The sequence below is a fragment of the Halyomorpha halys genome, unplaced genomic scaffold, assembly GCF_000696795.3.
Source record: "Halyomorpha halys isolate HHAL.00 unplaced genomic scaffold, Hhal_1.1 Scaffold363.1, whole genome shotgun sequence".
NCBI classification, from domain to species: Eukaryota; Metazoa; Arthropoda; class Insecta; order Hemiptera; family Pentatomidae; genus Halyomorpha; species Halyomorpha halys.
The window spans coordinates 396,473-416,212 of record NW_027106613.1 but is presented as its reverse complement, the minus strand read 5'-3'; the positions used below and the strand labels follow the sequence as shown (position 1 = coordinate 416,212).

Here is a 19,740-nt window from a genome sequence, read left to right as displayed (position 1 = left end):
TATTCCATTGTTTATTTATTTAAGCATACTGTAGTATTGTAGCGTGTTCATCATGTTATGTTAGTGAATGATGAGTGAAAGATTTTATTTGCATTTCTCCATTTAGATTTTGGTTGTTAAATCAACAATTCTTATACTTGATATATCCTTTCTGTTTTTATGGTGCGTTTTATAGTTTTGTACTATTATATATGAAGAGGTGTAATTAAACAATGTTTAATTAAATTTTTCTATAACAGACTTGCTGGACGTGTGATGTCTTGTGAAATATCTACCGACAAGGAGGGAAAGAGTCGAGGCTTTGGTGTCGTTGAGTTTGATCATCCAGTTGAAGCAGTTCAAGCAATATCTATGTTGAATAATCAAATGTTGTATGAGAGGAGGTTGTCTGTTAGAATGGACAGAGTTGACAAGGGGGATCTTTTCTCAAAATTACCTGAAGGTCTGAAAAGCGTCGGAATGGGATTGGGTGCAAATGGTGTTCCGTTACAAGATGTTAGCCGTAAGTAGTTGATTAAAGTATCATATTCTCTTCAATTCTATAGTTCTCTAATTATAGGGCAGATAATGGTGTTCCATTACAAGATGCTAGCCATAAGTAGTTGATTTTAAAGTATATTCTCTTCAATTCTATCGTTCTCTAATTATAGGGGAGATAAATTGTTTTCCTTTTTTGTTATTTTTACTTTATATTAGCTCCCTCTCCTGTGATTTTTTTTCCTCCTTATCTCATCTATGGTTGCTAAAAATCAATAACCCTGTTGTAAATTGATATTGTAAGCAAGCTTATGAAAAAAAAAACACTGTTAATATATTATTTTCTTATACAGTAACATAATCTTGTTAGTTATATATTTTTATATGAATTGATTAACTTGATCCCACTGAAATTCGATTAGAATGTTTTCATTGGTATTTTGACTCCACTTTACGTTCTCCAAGAAAGCATTAATTTTTTTAATAAATTCATTTTCTTTCTTGAGCTACGTTTCTTACTGTTAAGAGTATAAGTTTGCTGCCAACATAGTATTTCTTCTAATCAACTTGTCCATTTCAGTCCACTTCCTGTCTCTTTCCTTTTTCCGGGCAAATAAAGATACTGGTCCTCTCTCCATACTAATAAATAAAATGGACTGCTGATTCGATTAATTTTTTTTTGAACCATGGCATATTTCTTGTTATGATTCACAGCTTTAAATGATTTTCTTTAATTTCATACTTTTCACCGTCTGAACATCTTTTTCCTTTAGAAATAAGATTATTTTCCAAAAGGTTTTAGTCAGGCATGCTGTCCTATGAAACGCATTTGGATTAATTAAATAAGTTATTACAGTTCAATTGATCTAATAATTGTCCAGTCAAACCGTAGTAAAAAGTTTGCATGTAATTGTTATTAGTGGCTTACTTTTTTCTTCTTTTTTTTTTTTAGGGGTAATGAACACCGAAATTTTATAACAAATTTTTTTAGTTTAAATTAATGTTCTTTCTTTATTTTATCACTTGATCAGTACAACAATGACTCATGATACTATCCAGTGATTGTCCTATGCCCAAATAGTCAATGAGGATAACCTAACCCTAGGTGCATCTTAAAAAGCAGGTCACTTAACACCATGTCATGGATTCTGTTGATCATTTTAGGGATGCTTACTTCTGTAGGATGTTTCAATTGATGTTCATCTTTTGTTGAAGTACGACCATGTTTGAATTCATTTATCCAATTGTAAATAGTTGCAAACATTATGGGCAGATGCATTGTGAACTCCATCTAATCGACTTTTAATTTCTTTTCATGTATAGCCTTTTAAATTAATCACTGCCCCAAACACACTTTTTCCACTTTATTTAATGAGTAATGATGTGACGACTATGCTTGATATTAACAAAGTTTCCAGTACTACGAGCACCGCCTCTTAGATTTCCTAAGGATTATTGACCCCTCCTCACTCGTTCCTTCACAAATCTACACCATCTATATCATTTTTGTGACTTTTTGGACTACAATTCTCCATTTTCAAGTGTTAAATATAATCACTTGATTCTTGTGAATTCACAACTTGAGAGTACCAAGGTGGATACAGGACTGATCGGTCTACCATTGACCAGGTATTCTTGCTCAGGCAGGTAGTGGAAATAATAAATGAGTTTGCTAATGGCATATGGCTACTCTTTATTCTGAAAAAGCTGCCTTATGATTCTATCATCAGAACGGGATAGATATACCATGCAATGAGAAAAATAGACATCCCAGCTAATCTAATATGAGACAACATTTAATTGGAAATCATAGATTTGAATATTTTATAAGCTTGAAGTATTTAGTAACCATTCCTTAGACAAGGAGGAAATAATATAATCCAGAGTAATGTTAGTATTTTGATAGTGTTTCAGTGTAGATAAACTTTTTAGAAATAGGCTGCTCAATCACATGATCAAACACAGACATTATAAAACTTGTCCAGCCAGTCTCTGTATACACACACGTTTACAAGGAAGATCTTTAGACCCATTTGTGGACTGGTCATTATGATGAATAATGCATTCTTACGGGAAATTTAATTCTCCAACAATATTTTTCTTTATGTATATTTAATTTTCTCCTCTATTTAAGCTCAAATTGAAAAAAAAAAAAAAGGGTTGTTTGTTCAAAAATTGTCCAAACCATAAAATAAATTGCAGTTTTTGGCCATTTATGACTTAAAGATGCATTGAACCAATATAAAACCGCTTGATAATTATATTTTCCTTGAGAATCCTTCATTGAATATATCTCACTCGATTAGAAATTCATGTGTTTAGTCGACTGGAGTAAAATTGGAAGAGGTTATGAAATTGTCTTACTACCATAAGAAACTTGGTTTGATGGTGAATGGTACTATATTATTTTTATTATTATTGGCATGACAGACTGTGGAGGTCTAAAGCTTTATGCATTGTACTTAAGAAATACATTGTGCATTTCATGACATGATTTACGTAGGGTTCGTCACTCCTAGCCTATTTTTATGTGTTCCACCCATTGACTAATGAGCCTCGCAAATGCCCAGAGGGAGGATGCGAGTGAGTATTGTATAATTACATGCTTGAAAAAATCCTGGATAGGGCGAGGGACTCAAACTAGCTACCTTTGGGCTGGTAGACAGACGCGTTACCATGCTGCTACCGTCACCCCCTCTGGTGCATTATATCAATGATGTTGATTGTTACTTGTAGACTATAATATTACCAAGTTTTTTTTAGAAATTGTGAAAACTCGAAGAAGAAAAAAAAAGGGTTGTGTATTGATTGTTAACACCCTACACAATAAAATCGAAATTCTTGGATTAATTAAGTAGAATAATAATTTCTCTTTGGCTGAGAACAATTAAAAATTCTCTTCCCTAATTATCATTCCACTATTGTATGTAAAGGCTAAAACAATATTAAACTTTTTAAATATGAAAATATCCTGATGCAAAGAAATAATTAAAATTAGATATAATGATGATCGACTTATTATCCATTTAATTAAAATCTGTTATAGTTCCAAGTATTATGCAAGTAGAATATAAAATTATCACACTGTATCAGATATCACACTATATTTAAGCATTACTTCTAAATCTTTTTAAATATTTAAATCTTTGATATATTGTTGTACCTATTTTTATTTATTTTTTTAATGATAAATAATTGTTAATGTGCAGGTAACCTACCCAGCTTGCAGCAGAACCCGCCTCAGGCCGCCGTTAACCCGTTGGCATCAGCTGTGAACACACCAGCTCTTGCGGCAGCAGCATTAGGCATGTACCTTCAGTCTTCTCAGTTGAGGCCACTCCTCACCGCTGACCAATCTCAGCCTACCCCCCCTCCTCTTCTCTCTCAAAAACCACTCGCAAGCCTATATTAAAGATATCCATACCCCCTAATTGTTTTGTTTTATCTCTGTTACTTTAAATAGCAGTCATACTGCTACTTTTCTTTTATTATATATATTTTTTTAAAATAAAGGAGTCGTATATCCAAATTAATTTTAAATAGATATTGATTACCTGTTTTTGTTTTTTTTAATATTAGATGTTACACCAAATATTGGAGTGTACACATTGTTTGTAATGATTCACCATATGTTTTAAGGATTTGTCCACCGGTCACTGTAATGTGTGATTTTTAAATTATTTTTTACTTCCTGTGAGTATTTTGAATCTGATGGTACTATTACCCAATAGTAGCTGTGGAATATTAAAATCGAGAATGAATTAGTTTTCCTTTTTGAGGAAATTATTCATAATGCAACGTATTTCTGTTGCTTGTTCAAATGTTTTAATTGTTAAATTATGCTCATATCGGTCCAAGTCATTCAATTTATTGTTATAAGCATTCCAATTAAAAATTGTGGGTATTTTTATTGCTATTTTAATGTTTTTTGAAATTATTTATTTAAAACATCATTGGTAAAAATGAAGTCCCCTGACAGGTAGTGTGAATTCTGATAATCCGAAATTATTTTTATTCAACCCTACTCTTTTTTATGAGGTTTTAACAAAAATAATTTGGTGATTTCATAACTTAATTTTTATTTATTAATTGAAAATGGAGGGTTTATGCTATTTTTAAATAGATTATAAATTCAAGTTCTTCGGATTATCAAGTATAACTGGTTATTCTAGTTTGTAATTGAAGTGATAGGTACCCATTACAAAAAATAAGAATTTTTATATTGCATTGGTCATTTGCACTTTCCTATTTATGTATGCTGAATTTTAGTTGAGATCACTGATATTCTGATGAAACAGCTGTCGGATTGGTCTTGTATGTTTTTATCTGTTCAAAATTAACAAATAGTTCATTTGAAGTGAGTATGTAATAATGTAACTTTATTTTCTATTCATCTAAATAAGAAACTTGACTGAATGAGCCATTTTTCTATTTGTAGTTTTAAATATTAACTCTTGGCGTTTCAATATTTAAAAAAAAAAATTCAACTACTATTGTTAGTATTTTACTGATGATGTGATGGGGCTTATGTGAATCTGTCTTTATAGATAGATTTTTTTTTTTTTTAGGTCTGCGTTCGGTCTGCTTTCCATAACTGTTCCATATGCAATAAAATTATAATTTTGATTATTAGATTACTTGCTAAATACAAATATGCCAAATATAAAAATCTTGTTCATAAATAATGATAAGAGTGTGTATTTATATTTATCTAAATATATTTAATGAACATAGTAAGCAATTTATAATAGTAGGATTGGAGATGGTACATTTTTTATTAGTCCTGGACTCGATGGAATAGAACTATTGTAACAGGAGTTAAACTAATGGCTAGAGTGAGGAGGTGGTGGGGTTGGGACTTGGCAAATGCCTCTTTTCAAAATTATCACTAGACTTGACAATCAGGAAGTTAAGATTTTTTTTTTGTTGTCTTATCCTCTGTCATTCATTCTTTCGAGTGAGCTACTATTCTTTTTCCTTATGTTCCTGAGTCAAGTGATCAGCCACCGTATCGACATGTTATATAACAAGGTTGTTGTACACCACTTTATTCCTTAGTTGATAAGTATAATAAGCCCAAAGTTAAAGTACGAAATTTTGTATATAAAAAAATTAACATTAAAATATTAATTATTTATTTGTAAAGAATTACAATAATTATGATGTTCGCTAATTAATTAGGGATTAGATTTGAGACTGTAAAGACAACATTTTTATGAGAACATTTCGGTAGGAATGATAAAATACATCAACTCGTTGCAAGAGTTGCTATTTTGCTCTTACAGTTGTACATTTACATACGGTATGTGTTTTAATTTTAATAAATCAAACTTAATGCTCCTGATTAATTATGTTGTATATTTCCTGAATTTATAGCTGCGAATGACTAATATACATTAAGGATTATTAAAGCTAACAATTAATGTGCAAATGACCATCACCATTACTTCTAATTAGTTTAATTTCTATTTCATGTCAGTTTTTAAATATAGATACCTTGTAGTCTTGTTTTGTGATAATATTCATTTATTTATCTACAAGTTACAATATGAATTATTGGTATTTTGAATACTAATTAAATTTTACACATTCTATTTAATTTTAGTTTTGAAGTCGTAGTTATAATCTCATGTTAGTTGTACTATTATTGTTCTAAGGAGTGTAAATTATTGTAGAATTTTGAGTACAAATAGTTTTATAGGATAATTGATGAATCCTGTTGTCTTGGCTGAAACTCCTGTTTGTCTTGCAAAAAATGTGTTCTTAAATGTTGTGCAATTTTTTTTTTTAAATTCTTTCGTTGATTGCAAAATATTTTGGAAAAATAAATTATATTTTTTGCAGTCTTTGATTCTTTATTTTTTATTTATCCTTTGTTTTAATCCATTATTCTTAATGCTCAATGTAGGGTGTTAAATTTATTTTGGTTTTGTCAGTCCAGAGGTCCCCAGTGATTTTTGGTATTTTTGTTGCTTAATGTGAGGAATTAGAGAACTTCCAGTTACTTTCTATTCTCATAGTCAATAGCGAAAAAAAAAAAAATAAATAAAATAAAGGTATACGGTACCATTTTGAGTCCTGTATTTTCTCTAATTAATAAATTAGGTTTCAATATTCATATTTACGCAGAAATTAAATAATTACAAAAAAGGTTTTGTGACATAAATTGCTAATTCTATTAATAATAGCAACTAGTAATGTATTTGTTTAAATTTTCTCTTGTATGTTTCTATTTAAATTTTTATGTATATTGCTGTCCATATTATCTTTATTCTCCATAATGACTTTCTTTAAGTTGTAAGCCCTGAGTTTTATGGATAATTTTGTATTATCTAAACCATTTTAAATTAAATCTTTTTCTTGAATCCAGATGTCAGGAACTGATCAATTGTATGGAAGTCATTTCTCTAATCAATAAACATGTGAAGTTAAATTAAAATTGAATAATTTTTTCAATGCTGATAATTTAGAATTTGTAACTTGTAGTCAAAGATTTAAGTATACTTAAATTTCATTTATAAAAATCTGCTGACTTAAATATGTAGTACCTCATATTTTTGTAATATGTGTATATTTAAAATTACTCATTGACTAACCATCATTTACCGACATGGGTGTAGTCGGTAACTTAATAGGTCAAGGCGGAGGTGGGGGCGACCTTGCTTCTCTTACCTCTCCGTTCAGTGCCGCAGCGAACGCTCTTGGTTCAGCGAACCCGCTTGCTGCAACACTGCTTGGATCTGCTGCTTCCCAATCACTAGGTTAGAATTTCTTTTCTAGTATTATTTATTTTACTGCCAAGCATAAAATTTTGTAATTATGTTTATACTGCCAATGTTTATGTTCTCAATATCTTAAATGGCTTAATTGTCATTATTGCTACAGTTATTATAAGAATAAAATGATTTACAGTGTAAGAGGTAAGATACATAAGAGGTTAACATATTGTGAATATGAAACAAGTGTAATCATTAATTACATTATAGAATTTAAATTCTTTTCAGACTACAAAAGTTTGAATAAAGGAAACAAAAACTTGTTAAAACAAACAAATGACTAAAAACATTTTGAATAAAATATATATCAGTTATATTATGCATCTTTAAATTATAAATATAACTTTATTAACTGAAATATTTCGAGTTAGCAATCAGATGTTTTAACTAAGTCAGTAAATTTGTAAATAAGATCAATACAATCACATCAGATAAAAGGTATCCAATGTGTCCTTTAAAACACCTATGTGTCTCAATTAATAGAACTGTGCTATGTTGCACAAAAAATCTGAGCTGTTGTAAGTTATCATTAATAGTTTTATTAAGTATCTAGTTAATAACGATAATAGCTAAATCTAAATTATATAAATTGTGACCTTTCCTCATATTTGTTAGATAAAGAAAAAGAAAATTAAATCGATCATTACAGGAACTCGTCAGGTTCCTGGTATTTATAGGGGAGGCAGGAAACGCCGCTATGTTATAGAAACAAATTTCCAATAGCATGTTTCCTTTTGCTATTCAATTTATTTGAATGCATATGTTTAAATACTCATATACAGAATCTTTCTGAAAATTGATCTTAAGTTACAAAAAAAAAAAAATTTTAAAATAGTCTTCTGGATCATCTCAATATGCTAAGCGTAGTGGTCTAAAATGTTATCAAAATATACCACTTTTATATCAAGTTGTACTCGCCTTAACTTTAAAGCATACTTTGCAAGTGACAACCTAAAAACTGAAACTTTTTTTTTTATGATTTCTTATATTAGTAAACAAAATTCTTGTTTTATAACTTCATATTTATGTTCACCTCTCCCCCAAAAAACAAAAAGTAAGCCAATGAAATGATTAAATATAAACTTTTCTCTCCAAACCTTCCATTTGATTCTACTAATTACTTATATTTAGATTAAAAAATAACTTGTCAAGTATAATTTTTGAACCGCTGTTATCTAAATTTGTTATTAAAAAGTAATGCATAAACATAAATATTTACCACTCAGCATAATTAACCCATTTCCACACAACGCTATGTTAATTTCTTTCTACGTATTTTTCCTAAAGAAAGACTATTATTTTTATAGTTTTTTTAATTTTATATTCATTTCTCAAATATTGGCATAAAAAATATATTTTCATCAAAGATATTAGCGGTTTATTTGAAATGTTCATTTCAAAGCTTGTTTTTATATGAAGTCGATAATTTTATTTGTATAAATGAAATAATGTAAAATGTTTGTTAATCATCAGAAATCAATATTTGAGAGTCCTTTCACTATTCTAGTACAATAAATGCAACTTAAAGAATTTCAATCTCTAATTAAGTTGTTTTATTAATAGGCTGAAATTAGTTTATCTCAAATGTTGTAGTTTTTATAATTCTTAAGTGGTGTGGGAATAGCAATTATTTTTGCCCAACTCTGGTACTAGCCCGAACCTTTTACTTAAGCAGGAGATAAATGCGATACCCTAGAAAATTGATATGTTTCTAGTGTTAGTTAAAAATTAAAAAAAGTATAGAGAAAGTTGTTCTCAGTTGGTTGTCTGTTGGTGATCCAATGAAGCAACATACATTATTAATTATCTTTAAACAACTTCCCTAAAAGTGACCCTCCTCCTTAGTGTTTTGGGTGGGAGAAGATTGAAGATTTTCAGCATGGACATAGTTTGTGAATGTATGATTCCTAGTCCAATACCTCATCAAAAACGTAAAAACATTTTTACTGTTTTGATATGAATAAATAAAATATTTGTTGTTTATTGGCACGGCAATTCTTTGGTGACTGTAACTAAACGGCTTGCTAACCTCTTAGAGATATAAAACTAGGATGTCGAAAAGAAAATATATCTGCCCTAACATGATATAACCTCTTCTGTTCCACACACTAGAGTGCAACATATTTTTTCTAGGAACCTGACGGTTCCTAACCATTGTGTACTCATAATGAAATAATTATTTATTAAACACAATTTAATATACTAGTAACTCATTTTCAATAGGAAACCAAAATATTTAAATTTTGTCATTAGTTGAGCAGGAAGGGATTAATGAGTTACAAATAGCTATATTTGGCGACGTGTGTTGATGTAAGTTATGTTTTAAAGGAGGATCAGGATTGAATCCTATTTCTGGCAACATGGGAGGACGGGACTTTGACTCCCTGAGTGCAGCACTGTCAGGAAATGCCCCATTCTCCGGCGGTAGCAATCCACCTCCATTAGGTGGAGACAGGAGAAGTGGAGGTGGTGGTGGTGGTTCGTCCAACCGACCCAACTCTGATACTATTGTAATTAAGAATGTAAGTTTGATGAAATTTTAATTATTAATTTAGCTCTTTATTTTATTTTAATTAACATTACATCTGAAGATTTCTATCTAGGTGCATTTGTTCCAGAGTATGCAAAATTTATAATATAAGTTATATTAATATAACAAATAGTTTTAATTGTCAGCATCTCCTGGCTATTGAAAGCTCTTGAAGAATATCTGCTATCTCTTGTGTTGTATACCTAGAGTAAAAGAGGCACAATTAATAATTGTAATGGTGTTAATAGTTGGACACCTGTGACCCATTAAGAGAAAGCAATCCTCAAATACTAGGCCAATAGATATAATCGCTACCATCAACGTGTGTTGGGGGTTTCAATGTAGAAGTTAGTTTGTAATGTTCTTTCTTACGAAAACACATTTTTTGAGTTGTGGCACTTTCATTCTGGATATGCAATATTGCTTTCTTCCAGTAAATAAGTGTAAATTATGAAATTAATCTACTATTAGTCTAACCTTTTTTTAAGCTTATTTTTTAATGAAATAAATAAAGGTGTTAGTCTTGTGGATTCACGTATTATCCAGTTTACATCTCAGTTTGTCAATTAATGGGCTCGAGGTTGAATTAGATAATTTTTATTAATTGATTTGAAATTCCATTAATTTATCTCTCTTGTACATTCAGTGTGACCAAAACGTTTTATTCAAACTATCTGAAGAGATCCAAACAGATTTTGAGATTATTGTTCTATTGAGAAAGGAAGGTATTACAAAAGAGCGAGATAATGTAATTAATAAGTAGGTAGAAAAGGAATACTGCTAGGCAGGATTAAATCAGTTTCTTAGCTTGAATTGGTAAATTATGAGTTCTTTTATCTCTGAAAAAGATAGGTTAGATTATTATCTTCTTTATCATTTCTAGGATTGATTTCTCTATTTGTAAATTCTAGTTTTATATTCTCAGTGAATTAAAAGGAACAAGAGGTATATTGGTGCCATTAAATGAGGTTGAATTCAGGTGTAAGTACTAAGTGCTAGAATACTGTTTGTATTCATAGACTTGTTTGTTTTTCTGCAAAGCTCTGATGTTTCTTGTGAAGTCATAAGATATTAAGAAAGTTGCACAATTAAATTGACCAATTTTCTTTTTCACTAGTGTTATCTAAGTCGATAAATTCTTTTTTTTTTTCTACTAGTTTCTTGTTGAGTTGCTAATGTTTTTTCGATATTCAGTTACCTCCAGGAACCACTTGGCAAATGCTGCGGGAAAAGTGCAGGGACGCTGGTGATGTGAAGTTCGCTGAGATGCGTGGTAAGGACACTGGTGTTGTTCAGTTCTCGAGTCAATGGGATGCTCAGAGAGCAGTCAGTATCCTTTAATCAATTTGTTTACAATAATTATTTTTGCTTGATGTAATTATTTTCTATTTTTAATATCATTGATAGGAGGAGTGCTAAGAGAAATTTTTCTTTCGATAGGTTCAGAGAAATAATTCTTTTGCTGAGTTAGATTATGTGGTTCGCCAACATTCCTCTCTATTATTCTATTCCTTCCATTTTGTTTTAAATTACAGTCATCAAGTCCAAAGTGACTGATGCACTTACTATAAATCCTCAGTACTGTCTCCAATCTTTACTGTGCATTGCCATTTCATATTTGGTTGGTTATTGCAGGTTTTGGAGCAATATTGAGTCATTTTCATTGATTATACTGTCTGTCATAACAGTTTTGTATTCAAGCACATTGCAAAAGATCAATCCGACTGCCATTCAAGCTTGTCGATTATTTTCCAGGGACTGATCTACTTGATGGACTGTGTTAAATTTGATCCCCAGGTTAAACACTGATTGATTAGAATACTAAGTTTCTGATATTGAAATATTTCAAAGTTTTGTCAGGTTAAGGACAGATGCTCAGTTTTAAAATGCTGAGATTTGTTGAATTTTTTTTTTAAAACCTGGCAAAAGTGTACCATGACCACTGAGGGCCTATTGTACACTGTCTTTTCCTCTGTTTAAAGCAGGCAGATGCCTTTGCAAATCTGGATATCGTTTATAGATCAATCATCTCACAAAGTTAATGATCTCAGATATGATCTTTCCCAAAGTGCATCACATCTGCCTATGATGTACCATGCGGTTTAATAATCTACAGATTGGTGACTGTCATTCTCATTTTATAAAGATGTTTATTGAGCTGACAAGTCCTGTGTATAGACCTGTCACCCATCTTAGAGTGTCCATATTAAGAAGTGTGTTACTTCTTTTTATGCAGGAGCTTTTTAGGAAAATCTTTGACTGCTCTAGTCTTCTGGTGTTCCTCCAAAATAACCCAAGGCTCCTAGGGCAAGACTCCCAGCCACCGCTTAAATTCTCTTCAGATGGCTAGGACTAACCCACACATGGGGTTGGGTGTAAAGGGAACGGAATCAGATCCCTTTCTGGCGACGTCCGCTCTCTTATTGCCTTTAATACCCTTGTGGCCAGGCACCGATTCAACCCTCATTTTGTTGGCTAAGGAAAGAGAGTTCAAATTAGTCTTGCACTCTTCTGCCAATTTGGAGCAGGTTATATAATTACCCAGTGCATAAATGGCTGCCTGACTATCAGTGGAAATTGTGATGAGCCTGTCCCTCGTATCCTCTTTAATTAGGTTCTGGGCTCAGATATTAATTACGAACACCTCAGCCTGAAAGACCATGGTGTGCCTTTCTAACAACACGGAGATGCTAAAACTTGTTGAATTAAAGTGGGGTGGTACTGTCTAGAGTACTGTTAGACTGATAAGACCTCTCTCTATAGCAGATAAGACCTACAGTTTCATTTATTATTTTACTTCTTCCAAAAGCTTTCTATAGATGTTGGAAAAGGCATTGTAGGGACACCACAAAAGTGTGAATGTTAAAAATCATCTCCACTTTTTTTTTTTTTTTACTTGCCTTGCTCCTTCATTCCACTCTTTTGATTTTTTTTCCTCTCAAGTGGGTAAACTTTTTTTATGCCTCATTCATTTACTAAGTGATGTTTCCGTTCACGTTAGTAATGGCTCCTCTATTGTCTAGGTGTGGATATTGATCTATTTTGTAGACCTTCAAAATTGGTATTATGACTTGTTCACTATTGCCTTGTTTTTTTGACAACTATTAGTAATTAATAATTTATTTTGTAACTTCTTGAAAATGATTTTTGATTTCTTGTTATAATTTTATTAGCCCTTTTGATTTGCTTCTAAGTTTCCTTAACTAGTTTACTTCCAGACATGCTGGATGGAATCCGGGTGGATGGGCGAATAATTGACGTTCGCTATTTCTAAAAAAACATTTCACTGTGAAGGCTGTGAGTAGAAGGCTCAACAGTCTAAGCATTTTAGTTTTAAGACATTTTCAAATTTTTACTCTTTATAGATAGATTTATTACATGTGTAATCTTATTATTTATATATTTGAAAAAAAAGAAGAAATATTTTATTTGTTCCATTCCACAGAGTTAGGATGCCTATTAGTTTATTCTGTTTTTTCTTTATTTTTTCTCATGACACGAGATCTGTATCAATTGTTTCGAAGTTTTTACATGTTTTGACTTTAGATGTATTCAGTTTTAATTTACCAGCAGTGGAATGTTGAAATTAATTTTATTGGTCTCTTTTCTTTCTTTATTTTTTTATTTATTTAAAATGAGGAATATTGACAAATGTGAAGTTTCATCAATATTAGATATTTTCAGTTCACTGGTTGTAATGAATTGATGATCGAATAATTGGTCCATGTTAAGTAGTTTACTGTCATCTTTCGTATTAAAATTTGACTGATTGTTGCTGTTTAGTTTGTAATGTATTCCTACTTTTGATAAAAGTGAACATGTAAAGTAAAGATAATGGTTTCATTGAGATGATTTCGTAAGTAATTAGTTTGCTGTTCTCATCTCTAGTATGTATGATAAGGATAACTTATATCAATTCATGTTAAATAAATCCTTATACATCACTGTTGTCTTGTTTTATTTTTCTCTTTTTATTTTTATTCGATGAATGAATCTATTTTGTAATCTTCTATTCCAGGCTATTTCTTCTAAGAGGATTTTGTTACGGTTAAGGTTTATCAGATACATCAGAATATGGGTCATAAGAAGGTGACTGGTTATTTATGATTTTCTCTGATTATAGTTTATTTGTACTTGTTTATAGATGTCTTATCTTTTTATTTAAATGACCCACAGCCTCGATGGTCAGTTGTACTAGGTCGTTATAAAAGCCTTTGTGCATAAATTTGTGATGTTAACAATGCATATGCTGTTGATTACTGTACCAGGTCCTTTAATTTTGTACACCAACTGTCTCGGCATTTCATTTCATTTTATGAATTTTTATGGAAATGGGGGAAAAAATTGTCATTTTTGTTCTTCTTAGGCACTTTAGGAAAAACAGAATAAATATGAAGGCAGCAGCTGATGAAACTTGTGTGATGAAAGGTGAAAATGTGGTGTATCATAACTTGTCTTAAATCATACTGTAACCCATCAGAGGTAGATACTGCTGAATTAATGTTAAGTCTATCGGACCGGAACTATTTGGGACCATTTAAAGAGTGTTGTCTAAAATGATGGTTACAAATGCTTCAGTAAGCCTCCATTTAAAGAAAAATGAATGCCTGAAATGTATGATATCAGGAAATCGCACTTGCCCATCTTGATACTTAGTGAAAAAAAATTTAGCAATGGGGAGTTATATCACTTTCTGTTTATCTGTGATATTTCCTCGTCTGACTGTGAGGTTTTCAGTTTATAGCGCGTTTGTTGAAAGACCTTTATAAACAACAGAGATGTTTTAACCTAGAAAACTAATGACTGATATCACCATCAAGTTCAACTTCTGTAGCAGAAATGGATTGATATAATTGACAATGCTGGTCTATATTCTGAAGAATAATCGTAGTTGAGTGTAAATTTCATACTGAAATTTATTTAGACTTATTTTATGCACAAAAACTTGTAATAACCTAGTACAATTTGTCATACTTGTATTAGTTTCAATGACAGCTGTAACACAATCAGAATTTTAATGTAATTGTGTCATGATAGGATTGAATATGGGCCTCTCTTAATTTCTGTAGTAAGACCATTGAATCATGAAAGTTAATACTTGTGGAGGTTATCTATCATGTATAAATGTCAGTTAAATTTTCAAAAATATTTGAAAGAAGATGCCAAAAATTAATTTACTTACGATGTCCAATGCTTAAATTAAAAATTCATTTTGTATTGGGATTCATTTTCAAACAGTGTTAAAAAATATCCCGATATCCATTTGGATGTAGTTCAGAGATACTTGAAATGTCTATTGATACCTTAGTAAGTGTTTAAAGATAGACTTTGTGTTTTATTTAATCTATAGGTCTCAGTTTATATGGTGTATTCACGTGATAGCGCAATATCTTGGCACTATTTCTATCTATATGCTTTTTATTGTAATTGTGCAATGAAATGTTTCATATCAAATATAAGACTTTCATTCCCTTAGTATTGATAATGGCTGTATTGATTTAAATGATTTTAGTTTTGCATTAAGAATTTTTCTATGAGATGATTTTTTGTTTGTTAATTTTATTTTTAAAGATTTCCCAGTGACCAATGGGTGCAAATTTTCATTTATTTGGGGTAGATGCATTTTTGTAGTATAGAATTTTCAAAAGAAAAATTTGTAAAGTGTCTCTTCAATGTTTTAACAATACTATTTTAGTTTTGTGTTAATTTTGTTTGGAAACCTTAAAGTTTCTTAAATTATCTATGTGATGGAAAAAGTGTTGAATGGAAATCAGTTGATTCAACATACCAAATACAGCATTTATTTTTCAAGATTACCATGACAATTCATCTCATCAGTGTTTGGTAAGTTTATTAATAAACTTGGATAAAAGGCTCTCCCATCACAAATTTGCAAGTCGAGGTTATGTCATATTAATGTGCTATTATATTACCTATTGTGATTGTTAGTGTCTGAATTAGTTTAGGATGTCAATTTATAACATATAATTGGAAAGTTGATTGTGTAATGCAAAGATATACCCTTTCTTGTGGTTTTCCTATTGTCTTAATTTGTTAAAAGTAAAGTTTTACCTTTAGTGATCATGAATATTCTTTTTATCACTTTGTCTTGCTGATACTGTAGCCTTAGGATTTTATCTTGTCACTGTTAATTAATATAGCACCACAGTATAAATAAATTTATGTTGATTTTAAATTGCTTCATGACATTCATCTTCATTTTAATGAATAATTGTTTCTCCATTTGCTTTTAGGTTAACTATAAAAACAGTTTTATGTTTCTCTTTCAATCGATTGAGTGTACCATTATCATTTTATGATGGGTAATTTTATTTTTCCTGTTATTGTAGACTCTCCTTTATGTATTGTGTATTACCATGACGACCAAATGCCATATACTGTGAATCACTCAAATGTACATTAATAATGTCCTCCATCTTTTTTTTTTTTTAATATTTATTGCTTTGAATTTGATTGATAAAATTCATTAAATTAAATTAAATCATAAAATCTATTTAAATAACCAATATGCCAAAAATTCACTTGCAGGATTTTCTAAATGAGTTAAGCATTATAATGGTACTATCACTTATTTTTTATGGATTTACTATTCTATTTAGCCTATGATGATATTCAGTACAGTTTAAACAATTCACATTCTACTAGTTTATAAAGCCTGTTAATTTTTGACATTCTCTAGTAAGTAAAAATAACTTTAATTTTTTTGAAGACAAAAAATAAAACACACTTTAGTTCGCTTGTTTACTTGTAATTTTTCCTCAATACTACTTGAAAACCTTGTAAATATAAATTCCCTGTTACAGAGTTTTCATTCTTGGATTTCCTTGCTTCAGTGAATTTGGTTTGTTAATTTATTTTCTCTTTTTTGTAGCTAATATTACTCTCATAATCAGTTTTGTTCTACAATCAGTTAGTCCTCAGCTACTATGTCCAGCACTAAATAACGATCTTTCAGCTAGTACTCTTCAATTCTCAAAAGATCAAAACAAATTGTATAACTTGTTTCTATGGTCTAAATAAAATTGTTATGCATTTTAATATTCATTCATCTACAGTGGTAGGGAAGTGTAAATTTTATTCCTTTACTGATCAGAAACAAATTACTAAGTGCTGACAATTAGACATATTTATGGTAGGAAAGGGTTGGAAATGAGAAGATTGTATTAAAAGAATTTAGAGCTAGTTGTTTGTTTGGTTCAGTCGATTATTTAAAAAATTACACAATTTTGTAAAATATTTGTTTATTCCTTATTGTTACATTTTTTTTTGTTCTGTCTTTCTAATATTTTCAGGGCATATTGGTCTCAACTCTCAGCTCATTCAGGGCAAATAAAGCATGCATTATATTGTTTTATTTATTTTATTTCTGGTATTTAAATCGTATTGTTGTTCACCATCAGGGCTCAAAGTAATGAGAAATGGAGAAACTCTGTACTGGATGGTACCAGCAAACAAATAAATAAACATGATGAAAGTATGTTTTATTGTTCCTGACTGATCAAGTTGTACTTGAATTTTAAAAATAAATTCTATTGACTCAGATCTTTTTCTTTTTTACCTGCGATCAATTATTTACTCTCCTATAATTTATAATAAAACTGGTCCAACTTTAGACGTACTGTATTTATTATTATTACCATTAAAATTATTTAATATAATTTAATTATTTCTTAATTATGTGTCTAATATTGTGACCACATACGTGTTGGTTTTGGGGAATAATTTCCTTATTAACTTTCTCCATTAACGAGTACATATTTATTTCTGAAATTAATTCAGTTCTTTTGTGAGTTTTGTTTATATATAAGCGTAATAAATTCTTTTTAAATTATTTAGCCTGTTTCACTCTTTTTTATTGGATAATTTGTTCTTTTTGAGATTATGCCACACAGAACATGGAGTGTCTATTGTTAATGCTATCTTTTAGTCTGTTTAGGTATAACATTCTGAAAGTGTTATGTTGAAATTTTGTCAAACTTTATCATTCAGGATTGTATGCGTCAGTTCATTTTTTGAAAGTATTATTGGGTTTATTTTTTATCCGAGTTACTTTTATCTAAAAGTTTATTTTGAAAGTTGACTAAAATAATCAGTCAAGATACATTTTATTTATAGCAATTGTACATATATTTATCCTGTACTTTTATATTTAAGAAATGAAATGATGTCTTGTACTATTCTGAGGAGATGAAGTTTCATAAAGTGGTGTTGAAACTTGAATTTATTTTGAAAAAAGGAAATTCGTTTAGCTATTATTACAAAAGTTATACAATTTATTAATTTATAACTGGAATTGAATTTTATTATTCAATTTTGTTTTGTTTTAAGAAATCTTACTGTATTTATACTTTTATGTCATTTAATTTGACATAAAATTTTTACCAAATGAAGTATGCTTTAATCCTTTATATTGGATTTATTAATTATTTATTTCAGTAGAGCGATTAGGAATCATTTCCATTAAATAATTTGTTGTGTAAGACTCATGTAGGTTCATTTTAGTTCCCTAGCTTCCTTTTATGTAATGACCCTGTTGATTATACTCTGAGTTGTGATCTGGGCTATTGTTGTAAGAACCAATGACTGTTCAAGCTCCCCCAAGCTGAGTCAAATCAAGGTTTTTATTAAAATAACAGTTAACCAAAGTATTTATTCTTATAGCTACTTTTAAATGAGGAAAAAAAAAATAACCATCGATAAAAAATTTTTTAAAAAACCTTTCTTATTTTAAAATTGAAAATTTGTTGAATATTGAAATGAAAAATGTTCTATGACTATTTAAAGTAAATGTCAAATGTGCAAGAATCTGCACTAATGGTGGATTCTAATAGAAAAAAAAATCCTGTGTTAATCCAGTTTGATTACCTTGTGGATGGGTGAACACAGGAAAACAATGGAAACTAAACTTGTTCGTTTAGTCGTTGGCAATACCCTCTATTCACCAGTCCTCTGCTTGTTAAACTTAAGGACAAAACCATTGTCTTTCAATGCCAGCCATTTTTTCCCTTTATTAATACCTAATAAAAAAAACATTTAGTAAGAATTTATTTTTGTATAATAAATTGCCTATTGTGTCTTTAGAAGATGAAACAAAAATGTTACCATGACCCTGGGAAAGGCAAATTCAAATTATTATATTGAGTTTAGTTAATTGTTTTGCAGGTTGGACATGATAGAGGTTAGAGTTGAATAAAATTCAAGTATCAAAAGTCATCTTGGTTGTTAGAAAACTCAATTTGCAGTCACGTCTGTCATGAATGTATAGTTCTTCTGCTCTTGAAGTGGTAACACCATTGTCTGAAGTAGCAGCATAGCATGTGTTCCTTTGTATATTCTTAAATAATTGTGCCAATCTTTTAGATTCATTCTTCCCATTCACCATGATGAGAATTACTTAGTACTATGATTGGCCATGAGTTATACCTTTAGATGGCTAGGGAGTCAACATGTTGCATTGCCCATGAGCTATACCCATAGATGGCTTGAGAGTCACCATGTCCATGTCCTATTGCCCATGAGTTATACCTTTAGATGGCTAGAAAGTCAACATGTCCCATTGCCCCCAGGTGAACCTTTAGATGGCTAGAGAGTCAACATGTCCCATTGCTCACGAGCTGAGCCTTTAGATGGATAGAGAGTCAACATGTCCCATTACCCACAAGCTATATCCTTAGATGGCTAGAGAGTCAACATACCCCATTCTCCATGAGCTATACCCATAGATGGCTAGAGAGTCAACATGTCCCATTGCCCATGAGCTATACCTTTAGGTGGCTAGAGTCAACATGTCCCTTTACCCATGAGCTATATCCTTAAATGGCTAGAGTCAACATGTCCCATTGCCCATAAGCTATACCTTTATATGGCTAGAGAGTCAACATGTCCATGTCCCATTGCCCATGAGCTATACCTTTAGATGGCTAGAGTCAACATGTC

General features: G+C 30.6%; 1 protein-coding gene across 3 annotated transcripts in view; it reads left to right on the top strand.

Moving 5' to 3' along the window:
• rump (rumpelstiltskin) overlaps window positions 1-19,740 on the top strand; it is a 37,579-nt gene that overhangs the window by 8,409 nt on the left and 9,430 nt on the right. The window contains exons 5-10 of one of the 3 annotated variants that reach the window (XR_010842764.1): window positions 240-502; window positions 3,687-3,782; window positions 7,098-7,238; window positions 9,582-9,775; window positions 10,978-11,113; window positions 13,002-13,080. Coding sequence is in view for 1 of the 3 variants with exons in the window: in XM_014422217.3 (XP_014277703.1) it covers window positions 240-502; window positions 3,687-3,782; window positions 7,098-7,238; window positions 9,582-9,775; window positions 10,978-11,113; window positions 13,002-13,057 (886 nt within the window). In the remaining 2 variants the exon portion in view is untranslated. Of the gene's footprint in view, window positions 1-239; window positions 503-3,686; window positions 3,783-7,097; window positions 7,239-9,581; window positions 9,776-10,977; window positions 11,114-13,001; window positions 13,728-19,740 lie in introns of those variants that run through there. The other 2 variants (XM_014422217.3, XR_001343301.3) reach the window with 2 other exon arrangements.